This window comes from Rhinatrema bivittatum, chromosome 8, assembly GCF_901001135.1.
Source record: "Rhinatrema bivittatum chromosome 8, aRhiBiv1.1, whole genome shotgun sequence".
Taxonomy (NCBI): Eukaryota; Metazoa; Chordata; class Amphibia; order Gymnophiona; family Rhinatrematidae; genus Rhinatrema; species Rhinatrema bivittatum.
The window spans coordinates 80,984,595-80,999,917 of NC_042622.1; the positions used below are offsets into that span (position 1 = coordinate 80,984,595).

The 15,323-nt window shown below is 50.7% G+C and overlaps 1 protein-coding gene across 6 annotated transcripts in view; it reads left to right on the forward strand.

The window, feature by feature from the left end:
• NUP188 (nucleoporin 188) overlaps nt 1–15,323 on the forward strand; it is a 370,052-nt gene that overhangs the window by 46,886 nt on the left and 307,843 nt on the right. For all 6 annotated transcript variants that reach the window (XM_029612592.1, XM_029612589.1, XM_029612591.1 and 3 more), the window contains exon 5: nt 6,481–6,561. In XM_029612592.1, coding sequence (XP_029468452.1) covers nt 6,481–6,561 — 81 coding nt within the window. The remainder of the gene's footprint in view (nt 1–6,480; nt 6,562–15,323) is intronic.

The following is a 15,323-nucleotide window of genomic DNA, read 5'->3' on the forward strand; positions in this document are numbered from 1 at the left end:
CCTTATCTGTATCACATAAGGATAAAGCTCTGGTGAAAGTGATTGATGTGGTATCTGAAAAGAGAGAAGAAACCCAATGCATACAGAAATTCCAAAATACAATCAATAACCAAAGAAAAAAGCTCATTGTGCTGGGTGACTCTGTCATCAGAGGCACTAATTTGGGAGCTCTTCTAGAGGGAAACCCTACTGTTAAATGCCTTCCAGGATCATCTGCCGGCAGATAGTCAAAATGATCAAAGAAGAAAGCAAAGACTCCAAAGATGATATTATCATCCATCTGGGAACCAACGACCTTGCTAGTAACAGCATCCAAGCGGTACAGAGAGATCTCCAGTCTCTAGTGAAGCAGATTAGTCATATGGCGACAACCATTACCTTTTCAGAAGTGTTACCTGTTCATGGAAAAGGGAAGGAGAGGCTAAGCCATATTGATAACTTCAATGTATGGCTCAAATCCTGACGTAAAGAAAAATGCTTTGGATATATTGGGGACTGGGGCTGTGTATGGAACAGAAAAAAGCTCTTTGTCAAAGATGGCTTACATCTGTCTGTGGAGGGAAAAAAGATCCTAAGAGAGAAATTTAAATCCTATGTCATAAGGCATTTAAACTAGATGACGGAGGTGACAGTAGGACATTAGAATGTCACCCCCCAAATACAAATACAAATGCAATGAAAAAGGGCGAAGTAGATAACAAAAGTCAGCTAAATAAGTCACAAAGTGAGTCCAGGAAAAGCAGTAACCTGTACCAGGATAGCTGGAAAGCTATGAGCACAAATGCTCGTAGTTTGGGCAATAAAATTCCAGATCTGCAAGCCCTAATGGTGGAGGTGAACTTGGACGTTGTTGCTGTCACGGAGATGTGGTTCATAGATTCACATGATTGGGATATGGCCATACCAGGATATAACTTATTAAGGAAGGACAGAGAGGACAGAAAAGGGGGAGAAGTGGCTCTTTATGTCAAAAACTATCCCAGCATCCGAGCTGCAAGGAGGATGGGGCAAAGAAGAAGCTTTATGGGCCATCCTAAAAAAGGATAATGGGGCATCCGTTTTTATTGGAGTGGTTTACAGACCTCCAAATCAAATAGAAGTACTGGACAGAGATCTGGTTGAAGACATCCAAAAGATGGGGAAGAAGGGAGAAGTGGTGATTGTTGGCGATTTTAATCTGCCGGATGTAGACTGGAGAATCCCTTCTGCAGAATCTAACAGCAGTAGAGAGATAATAGATGCCCTGCAAGGGGCTCTGTTCAAACAAATGGTAATGGAGCCTACGAGGGAGGGAGCTATACTCTATTTAGTGCTCACTAATGAAGATAATGTCTCTAATGTCTGGGTGGGCGCCCACCTCAGCACCAGTGATCATCAAATGGTATGGTTTCATATCACTAATAGGATATGGAGAAGTCGCACGAAGACCCGGGTTTTGTGTTTCAAAAACATGGACTTTGTTGAAATGGGGAAGTACCTGGAGGAAGAACTTAGAAGGCTGGGAGAAAACGAGAGATGTGGAACAGTGGGCCAAACTAAAAGGAGCAATTACCAAAGTGACTAATATATATGCTAGAAAAATAAAGAAAAGCAAGAAAAGAATTAAACCTATCTGGTTCACAAAGGAGGTGACTGATAAAATAAAAGAACAGTGTTTAAGAAATATAATGGATCCCAAAGGAAGGATCACAAGGAAGAATATCTGGTGGAACTGAGGGAGACAAAGAAAGTAATCAAGAAAGCGAAAAGTCAAGTGGAAGAAAGGATTGCCAAAGAGGTAAAGCGAGGTGACAAAACATTTTTCAGATACATCAGTGAAAGGAGAAAAGTCCAAAGTGGTATACTGAAATTGAAAGGTGAAAATGATCAATGGGTGGAGACAGATGAAGAAATGGCAGAAATATTAAATGAATACTTCAGTTCGGTGTTCACTAAAGAAGACCCGGAGAAGGACCGTCGCTAATTAACAAGAAACTGGAGGGGAGTGGAATGGATGAAACTCCATTTACGGAAGAGAATTTATGGGAAGAGCTAGGAAAACTGAAAGTGGACAAAGCCATGGGGCCTGATGAGGTTCATCCCAGGATACTGAGGGAGCTCAGAGATGTGCTGGCGGCTCCGCTGCGTGACCTGTTCAATAGATCCCTGGAAACGGGAGTGGTGCCGAGTGATTGGAGAAGAGTGATGGTGGTTCTGCTTCACAAGAGTGGGAGCAGAGAGGAGGCTGGAAACTACAGGCTGGTTAGCCTCACCTCGGTGGTGGGAAAAGTATTGGAGTCGCTGCTGAAGGAAAAAATAGTGAACTATCTACAAGCAGCAGAATTGATGGACCAGAAGCAGCATGGTTTCACCAAAGGAAGGTCCTGTCAGATGAATCTGATTGACTTTTTTGATTGGGTGACTAAGGAATTGGATCGAGGAAGAGCTCTCAATGTCGTCATCTACTTGGATTTTAGCAAAGCTGTGGTCCCGCACAGGAGGCTTGTGAATAAAACGAGAAGCTTGGGAGTGAGTGTCAAGGTGGTGGCCTGGATAGCAAACTGGTTGAAGGATAGAAGACAATGTGTAATGGTAAATGGAACTTACTCTAAAGAGAGAGCGGTGATGAGTGGAGTGCCGCAAGGGGTCGGTGTTGGGACCGGTCCTGTTCAATATCTTTGTGAACGACATCGCGTACGGGATAGAAGGTAAGGTGTGTCTCTTTGCCGATGATACTAAGATTTGCAACAGAGTGCACACGCCAGAAGGAGTGGAGAGAATGAGACGGGGTTTAAGGAAGCTGGAAGACTGGTCGAAGATATGGCAGCTGAGATTCAATGCCAAGAAATGCAGTCATGCATATGGGGTGTGGAAATCCTGTATTCGATGGGGGTTGAAGGGCTGATGTGCACGGAGTAGGAGAGAGACCTTGGGGTGATAGTGTCTAACGATCTGAAGTCGGCGAAACAATGTGACAAGGCGATAGCTAAAGCCAGAAGAATGCTGGGCTGCATAGAGAGAGGAATATTGAGTAAGAAAAGGGAAATGATTATCCCCTTGTACAGGTCCTTGGTGAGGCCTCACCTGGAGTACTGTGCTCAGTTCTGGAGACCGTATCTCCGAAGGGACAGAGACAGGATGGAGGCGGTCCAGAGAAGGGCGACCAAAAAAGTGGATGGATGAGGAAAAGAGGATTTACATCCAGACAACGTCTAAAAAGGCATTGGTCTGAGTAGTATGAGTACACAAATATTGAGGTAACTTCTCGTTACGAAGGTTACTACCCTCAAACATTAAACCTTATACTTCACTTTGATGCAGCTCCAACACTGCTCTCTGCCTCATTGGTATGGGTGGAAGGAAATTGGAATAAAAAAGTTACCAATAAGGGCCGTGAACTCAGCGGTCGGGGTAACAGAAAGGTATGGGAAAATAAGTGTGAGAGCTTGCTGGGCAGACTGGATGGGCCTGTTGATCTTCTTCTGCCGTCATTTCTCTGTTTCTATGTTTTGTCTAGTGGCATGGCTTTTGAGAGGAAGCGTTTGAAGTCCAAGGTCGGATGGTGTGGTCGCTACCCTCCTACAGTCCAGGAAACCTTCCACTTCACTGGCTTATGTCCGTGTGTGGAAGGTCTTTGAGTCCTGGTGCATTCAACGTCATGTGGATCCCACTAGGACCTCACTTGGGGATGTGTTGGCCTTTTTTCAGGAAGATTTGGTGAAAGGCTTGTCCTTTAATTCCCTGAGAGTACAGGTCGCAGCCTTAGGTTGTCTTCGTAGTAAGGTAGGTGGGGTCCCCTTGGCTTCGAATCCAGACGTATCCCGCTTCCTCTGGGGGGGTGGGGGGCAAAGCATTTGCGTCCTCCACTTCGGAATCCTTGTCCCTCTTGGAGCCTTAACTTGGTTCTATGGGCCATGTGTGCTCCTCTGTTTGAACCATTAAAGTGGTTGACTTTAAAAGATCTTACTCTGAAAGTGGTTTTCCTGGTGGCCACAGCTTCTGCCCGAAGAGTGTCTGAGCTCCAGGTGTTATTGTGTAGGGAGCCTTTTTGCAGATTTCAGATGTGGGAGTGTCTTTGCATACGGTTCCCCCCTCCTTGCCAAAGGTGGTGTCAGCTTTCCATTTGAACCAGTCGGTGAAGCTCCCTTCATTTCCGCCTCCAGATCAGAGTTCTCAGTCTAGAGACTTAAGGTGGCTGGATGTTAGGCGGGCCTTGTTGCAGTATTTGGAGGTTACGAACAGCTTTCGCCTGTCTGATCATCTTTTTATATTGTGGAGTGGTCCTCATTGGGAACAGAAGGCCTCTAGAGCCACTGTTGCCAGATGGTTGGAAGAAACTATTACCTCCGCATACATTGCTCAAGGTCGTCCGGTCCCTTCAGGGCTTTCGGCTCATTCCACTCGGTCGCAAGTGGCTTCTTGGGCAGAATGCCAAAAAGTTTCGCCGCAGGAGATCTGTAGGGCGGCTACTTGGAAGTCGCTGCACGCTTTGCCAAGCATTACCGTTTGGATGTCCAGGCCCCAGATGCTGGGGGGGGGGGGTTTGTTGACAGAATGCTTCGAGCGGAACTCTCGAGATACCACCCTGGCTAGTGAGGCTTTGGTACATCCCAGCTGTCTGGACTGATCCTGGTACGTACTGATCCTTGGTTCTTACCTGCTAATTTTCGTTCCTGTAGTACCATGGATCAGTCCAGAGCCCTGCCCAGTTTTCAGAGTGGAGAAGACAGAGAGACCGCTCATTTTCAGTTATTTATAATCAGAAGAATGGCACAGGTTCTGGTCCCGCACCACTTGTTTTGGTGTCTGGTGACGGTGTTTGAGTTTACAAAAGTTCCTCTCCTTCTGTTTTAAGGGAAATTAATGTTTGGTGTTTTACTCATCTAGCTTGGGTACAGTTCAATACTGACAGATTGCAGTGGCACCTCAGGGTATAGGGTATAGTCAGTCAAAACTTCTTTGTCTCCATCTGCTGGACGGGAGGCAAAACCCAGCTGTCTGGACTGATCCATGGTACTACAAGAACGAAAATTAGCAGGTAAGAACCAATTTTCCTTTCTTGTAGTACCACGGATCAGTGGTACTACAGGAAAGGAACCCACTCAGCTCTGGAGAGTCCACTTGTACTATCTGTCTTGTCTGTGTTTAGTTATCTGAAGAATTGGCATGGGTTTTTTCTCTGACTTTAAATTCTATATCATAGTTTTCGGTTTGTATTTTTCTTTGCTCGTTCAGGGTTTTTTTATATTCTTGTTTTAGTATCAGCTTGGGTACATAGCAATACTGAGAGGTTGGAGGTAGTACACCATGTTATATGCCGGGGGTGTAGAAAACTCTCTTGTCTCCATCTGCGGGAAGGGAGGCAAAACCCAGGAGTATGGACTGATCTGTGGCACTACAGGAAAGAAAATTAGCAGGTGAAAACCAATTTTCCTATTCCATATGAGTACAGCTGTTACCAGGAAGAGGGAAATTTGGGCTCTGGGCTAGAGTACAGCTGTTACTGGGAGGAAAGATCACTGGGCCCTGGCCCAGAGTGCAGATGTTTCTGGGTGGAGGGCATGCTGGGCCCTGGCCCAGAGTGCAGATGTTTCTGGGTGGAGGGCATGCTGGACTCTGGGCCAGAGTGCAGATGTTTCTGGGTGGAGGGCATGCTGGACTCTGGGCTAGAGTGCAGATGTTACCCTGAGGAGGGAGTTTTGGGCCCTGGCCCAGAGTACAAATGTTACTGGGAGGAGAGAACACTAGGCCAGAGTACAAATGTTACCTGAAGGAGGTAACGCTGGACTCTGGGCCAGACTAGTTATTAGTGGGACTAGGGAACATTTGGCTCAGGGCCAGAGTGTAGATGTTACAAAGAGGTTGGGCCCTGGGCCAGAGTACAGATATTACCGGGAGAAGGGAATGCTGGGCCCTGGGCCAGAGTACAGATGTTACTGGGTGGAGGGCATGCTGGACTCTGGGCCAGAGTGCAGATGTTTCTGGGTGGAGGGCATGCTGGACTCTGGGCCAGAGTGCAGATGTTTCTGGGTGGAGGGCATGCTGGACTCTGGGCCAGAGTGCAGATGTTTCTGGGTGGAGGGCATGCTAGACTCTGGGCCAGAGTGCAGATGTTTCTGGGTGGAGGGCATGCTGGGCCCTGGGCCAGAGTACAGATGTTACTGGGAGGAGGGAACATTGGACTCTGGGCCAGATGATGTTACTAGAAGGAGCAAAGTGTTTGTTTAGAACTACTGAGAAACAAAAAGTATACATTTTTCTATCCCCTATGACTCTGAGAATAGGCTAGGCAAGAACAATTATACAAAGAAAATGTGCTTAGGTTTTACTCGATAGTGTTTACTCCAGAGAAAGCTTAATTCTGATCTGCTGCAGTCTTCCTGTTGCTCTGAGCTGTGTGTTCTGGTGGTGATGTGGAGGAGCAGAGGACTGGGTTCATGGGCTCAGGAGATAGGAGGCTTTGCTTGTTGCTTTCTGACTTCTTTCTATTTTTTGCTGCAGGGTCTGGATGAAGAGCAGAGTGTGCAGCTGTTGCAGTATTACCTTCAGGAGGACTACAGGGGCACTAGGGACTTAATCAAGGTCTGCTTTTTTGTGCCAGAGAAGCACAGCATACCCATTCTTGCTAGGCCTTTTGTTTAGGCAGTAACTCTTATGATCTCACTGGTCGTCCAGAAATCCTCAAACATTTCATTTGTTTGGACTTCTGGAAGATTGATATGGCTTTGATGAAGGAAAGGTGGTGATTCTTGCCTGCTATTACCTGGGGAGTTTGGGAAGTCATTACATTGTGAGGGGATAGCAGGTCTTTTACTGTAACTTAAAGGTTGCATGCCAACAACATAATAATCATTAAATATGAGTTCTCTTTACATACCCAGATCAGTCCAGACTCCTGGTTTTACCTCCCCTCCAGCAGATGGAGACAGAGAGAGTTTTGCAGGCACCACCTCTTAACATGGTGTGCCACCTGCATTTCCTCAGTATTAATCTGTATTTCTCTGTCTCCAGCAGATGGAGGTGGTGCAAAACCTGCAATTCTGTACCTGATCAAAAAAATAGAGAGAGAGAAGAAAAAGGAGTATTTTTATTTCAGGTTCCTAGTGTAGAAGAGCACTGTGCCTCCCAGGTGGTGGCCAGGTCCTGGTGGGAACGTCCCTCCTGGGAGAAAGCTGGAGTGGGCAGGAGTTGGGGACCCCAGATTGCTCGGGTGATGTGCTGGGAGTGAAAGCCAGTAGTCTGGCTCCCTCCCCCCCCAGCATATCCTTTGCCAGAGCCTCTGCCATTCTAGTTCAGCAGTTGTAGGCTTTTTGGGCTGTGTAAAGTTTCTTTAAAAAAAAAAAAAGGTTAAGATAGTGGACGGCTCAGTCCTGAGCGGGGGCGTGCACAGGAGGTTTCTCTCCCCCCCCCCCCCCCCCCCCCGACCGCAATTTCTTAGGTTAGTAAGTCGGAGAGGATTTTTACAAGGAGTTTGGTTTTTGGCGCAAGCCCCGTGGGATTGGTGAAGAGCTCAGCCATGCCATGTCCCAGCCACTGTGTTGCCTGTGGGGAAGTCACCATGCGGCTCTCGCGGGCAGGCATGTGTTCCCACTGCCTCCCTGGTGGGGAGGGCTCTTCGTGGGGTACTGTGGCGGCATTCTCCCAGTGGTGGAAGCCGCAGCAGGCGCGTCCTGCTTCCTCCGATTCGGCTGATTCGTTCCCAGTGGGCGAGGGAATGGTGGCCATTTTGGATTCTTTGGCACGCACAGAGGAAAAAACAGTTGGGAGTGGGGAGCTCTCTCCGATGCTGTCACCAGCCAATTCCAGACCCGATGAGCCCCGGGGGAGAGAGGGGGGCTGGATGAGGGGAGCTTGGATCCCTTGGCAAGGGATGAACTGGATTCTCCTGCTTTTTCCCCAGAGTTTATTTTGCTAATACATCAGGCCTTTTTGGCCCGGGGGGGGTCAAGCGGCCTTGCTCCCCGGGGTGTTGGCCCATCGGGGAACCTCCCAGACAGGCAACTAAGACTTTGGAGGCAGTAGGGGCTAAGTGAATTCGGACTGCCAGATCTCCGGCCGGATGCGCAGCACTGCACTCGGACACAGGGTTACCCTTTGGGGACCCGACAGGACCCTCTGCCCCCGATGAGGCAGGGGGCAGATACGGAGGAGCCGGAGGCATTGCCTTCCCTGGAGGGAAATGACCCAGGGTTCTTCATCTTTTTCAGAGGGAGGAGCTGGCTTCTCTTATACCACACGTCCTGGCGGAGCTAGGAATCATGGTACCGCAAGCTAACACCCCCCCCCCCCCCCCATTCATCAGAGGTTGGTTAACCCGGTTTTTGGAAGGGTGGGTCAAGATTACCTCAGACCAGTGGGTCCTAAGTGTCATGGAAAAAGGCTGTTCATGGTGTCTTTGTGTGTTTCCCCGGCAAAAAAATGGTTGTTCAGCAGACCATCCGAAGGCTGAGAATGCTGGGAGCCATTGTTTCCGTTCCCATGCAGGAGCAGGGGACGGGAAGATAGTCCATTTATTTTGTGGTGCTGAAAAAAGGAGGGGACCTTTCGGCCCATACTGGATTTACAGAAGGTCAGTGTTGTCCTCAAGATTCCCTGTTTCCTGATGGAAACTCTACGGTCGGGTATTGCGACCATATGAAGCGGGGAGTTTCTAGCATCCCTGAACCTGACAGAGGCATCTGGATTCGCCGGGATCATCAGAGATATCTCAGGTTCACGATCCTTGATCAGCATTTTCAGTTTTGCGCTCTACCCTTTGGTCTCGCCACAGCTCCAAGAACCTTCACCAAGGTGATGGTGGTGATGGCAGCAGTGCTCAGGAAGCAGGGCATTCTGGTCCATCCATGTCTGGACGGCTGGCTCATCAGAGCGAAGTTGGAGAGCCTGTGCCAGCATGCCCTGGCCATGGACTGCTTGAGATCCTTGGGCTGGATAATCAAACTGCACAAGAGCCACCTGGCTCTGTCACAGGTCCTGGAGTTCCTGGGAGCACTCTTCGACACTCGTGTTGGGAAGGTCTACCTCACTGAGAAGCAAATTTGCAAGCTACAATCATAAGTTCGGAGCCTGTTGGAGGTCCAGATACCTAGGGTCTGGGATTATTTGCAGGTCCTGGACTCAGTGGCCTTAACCTTGGAGTTGGTGTCCTGGGCCTTTGCTTATATGAGACCTCTACAGAGAGCAGTATTTTCCCGGTGGGACCCAAAGTCTGAGCTATTTCATCTACCTCTTCCACTTACCAAGTCTGCCAGGTCCAGTCTCTCATGGTGGCTTGGTCGGGGCCATTTGACCCGAGGTGTGGACCTCGAGGTACCGCAATGGGTAAACATAGACACATAGAAATGACGGCAGAAGAAGACCAAACAGCCCATCCAGTCTGCCCAGCAAGCTTCCGCACTTATTTTTTTCATACTTAGCTGTTTCTCTTGGCCCTTATAATTAACTTTTTGGTTCTATTTCCCTTCCACCCCCGCCATCAATATAGTTAGCAGTGCTGGTGCTGCATCTAAGTGAAGTATCTTGCTAATTGTTTAGGGGTAGTAACCGCCATAATAAGCAAGCTACTCCCACGCTTGTTTCCCTGTACGTACCCGGATCAGTCCAGACACCTGGGTTGTGACTCCGCACCAGCAGATGGAGACAGAGCAAAACTTGTCGGGCTCCCTACATATAGTAAGGTGCCACCCACAGCCTTTCAGTCTTTCTCTGTCTCCAGCAGATGGGGCAGGTCCACCCACAGTCTCTGGGATCCCTGGTTCGGGTTTTTAGTTAGTCAGGGATAGTTTGCAAAAAATAGTTGCTGCAGTACAAAAAATCCAGGAAGAAGCCTAGGAAGTCCAGGACCTCGGGGGGCTCAGAGGAGCGCTCTCAGCCCCGGAAGAGGACTGCCCGGGCTCAAGCACGGAAAGGGCCGTCGAGGGAGAAGCGGCAGCTGCGGGGCGCCCCGCAGGACTCTGACACGGTGTCCACCTCCTCCGAGGGAGAGGATTCGTCCTCAGGGGCTCCAGTAGGACCGAAAGGACAGGATGATGAGGGGCCAGTCCAGCCAGGTGCCGGCAAAGGGACGCAGGCGGCGGATGGCGATGACCCGAAAGTGGTTCGCCTATTCCAGAGAGACAAACTGGCGCCCCTCATCCCGGCCACACTCCAGGAGCTAGGAGTGGAAGCTCCACCGGTGGAGTCCCGGCAGGGGGCCAATATGGATCCGGTGTTGTTGGGCCTTGCGGGTCCAGCGCTGTCCTTCCCGTTTCACTTCTCAGCGTCCGACATCCTCTTCTGTGAATGGGATACTCCTGAGCTGGGCCTGAAGGTGAGTAAGGCCATGGACAAGCTGTATCCACTGCCCGAGGAGGTCTTGTAACTTCTTCGCCTTCCACGGGTCGACGCAGCGGTGTCGGCAGTGACGAAGAGGTCTACGATTCCTGTCACGGGCGCTACAGCGCTCAAGGATATTCAAGATAGAAAGCTGGAGGTGCAGCTCAAGAAAGTCTTTGAGGTTTCCGCCCTAGGAGTCCGGGCGCCATTTGCAGTAATTTTGTGCTGAGGGCCGGGCTGCGCTGGGCCCAGAATCTCCAGGCGAATGCTGGTCTCTCTGAGGGGGAGTCGGCACAGGCGGATCACCTGGAAGCGGTGATCGCTTACAGTGCGGATGCTATGTATGATTTACTGCGGACGTCAGCCCAGGGCTATGGTATCGGCGGTCTCTGCCCGCCGTCTACTGTGGCTCCGGAACTGGGCGGCTGATGGGTCGTCCAAGGCTCACCTGGGCTCGTTGCCTTTTAAAGGGAAATTGTTATTTGGTAAACAACTGGACGATCTGATGCAGTCCCTTGGGGAGAACAGGGCATTCAAGTTGCTGGAGGACAGGCCTAGACCTAGGACATCCTTCTCCACTAGGAACCGTTTTCGGAGTAACCGACGTCAGCGGACGCAGAGATCGTCCGGATCCGGCTCGACCTACTGGTCCGGTTCCTCCAGGACTTCCTCTTGGCCTCAGTCCTTTCGAGGGAAGAAATTTGGCAGACAAGGTGGTCCCTCGTCGGGATCGGGGCCTAAGGCGGCCCAATGAAACGAGGGGGGGTCCTTTTCTCGCGGCAGCCCCCGGACCTCGTGCCAAACGGGGCGAGGCTGGCGCTGTTTGTCGAGGAATGGACCAAGATAACTTCGGACCAGTGGGTCCTCAGCGTGATAAGTCACGGTTACGCGTTAGATTTTGCATGTCTGCCAGTGGACAAGTTCCTCGTGTCGCCTTGCAAGGGGTTAGAAAAGCGATCAGCGGTAAGAATGACCCTCCGGCGCCTAGAAGCGCTAGGCGCCATTACACCCATACCACCAAAGCAGCATCACCGGGTACTCCATATACTTCGTGGTGCCAAAGAAAGAAGGCACGTTCCGACCAATTTTGGATTTGAAAGGGGTCAACAGGTGCCTGCGCGTTCCACGCTTCAAGATGGAGATGATTCGTTCGGTGGTGGCCTCGGTACGACCAGGCGAGTTTCTAACTTCGCTGGATCTAACAGAGGCGTACCTGCACATCGGAATTCGACCGTCTCATCACAAATTTCTACGGTTTTGCATCCTGGGCAGACATTATCAGTTTAGGGCCCTTCCCTTCGGGCTAGCCACGGCCCCACGCACATTCACCAAGGTCATGGTGGTGGTGGCGGCGCAGCTCAGGCGGGAGGGCCTCCTGGTCCACCCTTATTTGGACGATTGGCTCATTTGGGCCAAATCTGAGATGGCGTGCCGACAGGCGGTTTCCAGAGTATTACAGCTCTTGCGGTCCCTCGGCTGGGTGATCAATCTCGCCAAGAGTCATCTGGAGCCTACCCAGAGGTTGGAGTACCTGGGTGCTCTGTTCGACACGGAGAGGGGCAGGGTCTCCCTGTCCCAGGAGAGAGTGGACAAGCTGCAGCGGCAGGTGAGGCGCTTGTTGTCACTACGATGCCCGATGGTACGCGATTATCTGATGGTCTTGGGTTCGATGGCATCAACGCTCGCCTTAGTTCCTTGGGCTTTTGCTCATCTATGAGCGTTGCAATCTGCTTTGCTCTCCCGTTGGAAACCAGCATCGGAAGAATTTCATCTGCCTCTGCCCCTCACGGACAGGGCCAGGTCCAGCCTGCAGTGGTGGCTTCTCTCCGAACATCTGTCATGCGGAGTATCGCTGCTCATGCCCAACTGGACGGTGGTCATGACGGACGCCAGTGTCTCCGGCTGGGGAGCGGTCTGCCAGGGACGTTCAGTTCAGGGGCAGTGGTCCAGAGAGCAGTCGCGATGGTCCATCAATCGTTTGGAGACCAGGGCCATGGCCCTGGCGCTGCAAGCCTTCGGCCCGTGGATTCGGGGCCGGGCGGTCCGTTTGCTGTCGTACAATGCCACCACAGTAGCCTACATCAATCGGCAAGGTAGAACAAGAAGCCGACAGGTGGCGGAAGAGGCCAGCCGGTTGATGTGCTGGGCGGAGCAGAATCTCAGCAACATTGCAGCGTCCCACATAGCAGGAAGCGACAACGTCCAAGCGGATTTCCTCAGCCGGCATCGGCTGGACCCCGGAGAATGGGAGCTGCCGGATGTAGCTTATCGCCTCATCTGCGTCAGATGGGGTCAGCCACACATGGATCTGATGGCCACGGCTCAGAACGCGAAGGCTCCGTGGTTCTTCAGTCGGCGAAGGGAACGGGGGGCAGAGGGCGTAGATGCGCTGGTGCTTCCATGGCCCACGGACGTGTTGCTGTACGTGTTCCCTCCTTGGCCCTTGATAGGCAAGGTGCTGCGGAGAATAGAGCTGCATCCAGCGGAAGTGATATTGGTGGCGCCGGAGTGGCCACGGCGACCGTGGTTCGTGGATCTTCTACAGTTGGCAGTGGAACCTCCCCTTCGGTTTCGAGGGGACGCGATCCTGCTTCGTCAAGGACCCGTCTGTTTGCAGGATGCGGATCACTATTGTCTCGCGGCTTGGCTTTTGAGAGGAAACGCCTGAAGTCCAAGGGGTACTCGGATGCGGTGGTAGCCACCTTGTTGAGAGCTAGGAAACAGTCCACGTCCTTAGCCTACGCTCGGGTTTGGGCAATGTTTGACAACTGGTGTAATTCTCGCAGGGTGGATCCTGTCTTGTCATCCGTGCTGGAGGTCCTCGCCTTCCTGCAGGAGGGTCTTTCCAAAGGACTGTCTTGTAGTACCCTTAGAGTACAGGTAGCTGCTCTTGGGTGTCTTAAAGGTAAGGTTCGAGGGGTGTCGTTGGCACTCCACCCGGATGTGGCGCGTTTTCTTCGAGGAACTAAACATTTGCGCCCGCCGGTGCGGAATCCTTGTCCATCTTGGAATCTGAATTGGGTTCTTTCAGCGCTGTGCGCGGCGCCGTTTGAACTCCTGAAGCGGGCGACACTAAAGGATCTCACCTTGAAGACGGTGTTTCTGATCGCGATCACCTCGGCTAGGCGAGTCTCAGAGTTACAGGCGCCGTCTTGTAGAGAACCGTTCTTGAGAATCTCAGATTCAGGGGTCTCTTTGAGAACGGTTCCATCTTTTTTGCCGAAAGTGGTATCGGCGTTTCACCTGAATCAATCTGTGGAGCTACCTGCATTTTCGGACGTAGATTGTCTTGACAAGGGGTCAAGATACCTGAGAAAGCTCGATGTTTGTAGGGTTCTTCTCCGTTACTTGGAGGTAACGAATCCTTTTCGGGTTTCCGACCACCTGTTTGTTTTGTGCTCTGGTCCTAAGAGGGGAGCGGCTGCTTCTCGGACCACGATTGCGAGGTGGCTTAAAGAGACCATAGGATCGGCGTATCTCTTGCGGGGAAAGTCGGTCCCTAAGGAACTCAGGGCTCACTCGACACGTTCACATGCTACGTCATGGGCGGAGGCCTCTCAAGTGTCCCCGCAGGAAATCTGCAGGGCAGAGACTTGGAAGTCCTTACATACGTTTGCTAGACATTACAGGCTTGATGTCCAGGCGGCTGATTCCGGGGGTTTTGGAGGGAGAGTGCTCAGAGCGGGACTCTCTGCTTCCCACCCTCGGTAATTGGCTCTGGTACATCCCAGGTGTCTGGACTGATCTGGGTACATACAGGGAAAGTAAAATTAGTTTCTTATCTGATAATTTTCGTTCCTGTAGTACCACGGATAAGTCCAGGCTCCCGCCCGTCTGTTGTAGTTTTGTCTGTTTTGCGCTGAAGTAACAAAGAGTCTGCTCGGTTGGATTACAGTTTTTCATTTACTCTACTTTGGAGTATACCGTTCACCTCTGGGTCTGGCAGTTCTGTTCCAGCTGGGGGTAGTTGAATTGGCCTGGTCGGCGGGTCGTTAGGCGGGTCGTTAGTTAGTTAGTCGGCCAGTTTCTTGCTTTAACATTATGTAAGACTGAAGGGCTGTGGGTGGCACCTTACTATATGTAGGGAACCCGACAAGTTTTGCTCTGTCTCCATCTGCTGGTGCGGAGTCACAACCCAGGTGTCTGGACTGATCCGTGGTACTACAGGAACGAAAATTATCAGGTAAGAAACTAATTTTCCTTTACCCAGCCTGTGCAATTCAGTTTTTATTGGTTGTTGTCTGAATATAAACCCTCTTTTCTTCATTCCCCCCGCTGCCGTTGAAGCAGTGAGCTACGCTGGATATGTATTCCAAATGAAGTATCAGGCTTAATTGATTCTGGGTAGTAACCGCCGTAACAAGCAAGCTACTCCCCTGCTTTTTTGTGGATGCAAATCCTTTTTTCCACATTTCCTCTTGCTGTTGAAGCATAGAGCAATGTTGGTGTCGCATTAACTGGGTGTATGTTTATTGAATAAGGATATTAATCTCCAGGTAGTAGCAGTCATTCCCGCAAGCCACCCCCAAGCCTCTTCTCTTCATTCACATCCTCTAGACTTTATGGATCCACAGTGTTTATCCCACGCCCCTTTGAAATCCTTCACAGTTTTGGTTTTCACCACTTCCTCCGGAAGGGCATTCCAGGCATCCACCACCCTCTCCGTGAAGAAAAACTTCCTGACATTGGTTCTGAGTCTTCCTCCCTGGAGCTTCGAATCGTGACCCCTGGTTCTGCTGATTTTTTTTCCGTCGGAAAAGGTTTGTCGTTGTGTTTGGATCATTAAAACCTTTCAAGAATCTGAAAGTCTGTATCATATCACCTCTGCTCCTCCTTTCCTCCAGGGTGTACATATTTAGATTATTCAATCTCTCCTCATAAGTCATTTGATGAAGCCCATCCACCTTTTTGGTCGCCCTTCTCTGGACCACCTCCATCTTGTCTCTGTCTCTTTGGAGATACGGTCTCCAGAACTGAACACAGTACTCCAGGTGAGGCCTCACCAAGGACCTGTAGAAGGGGATAATCAC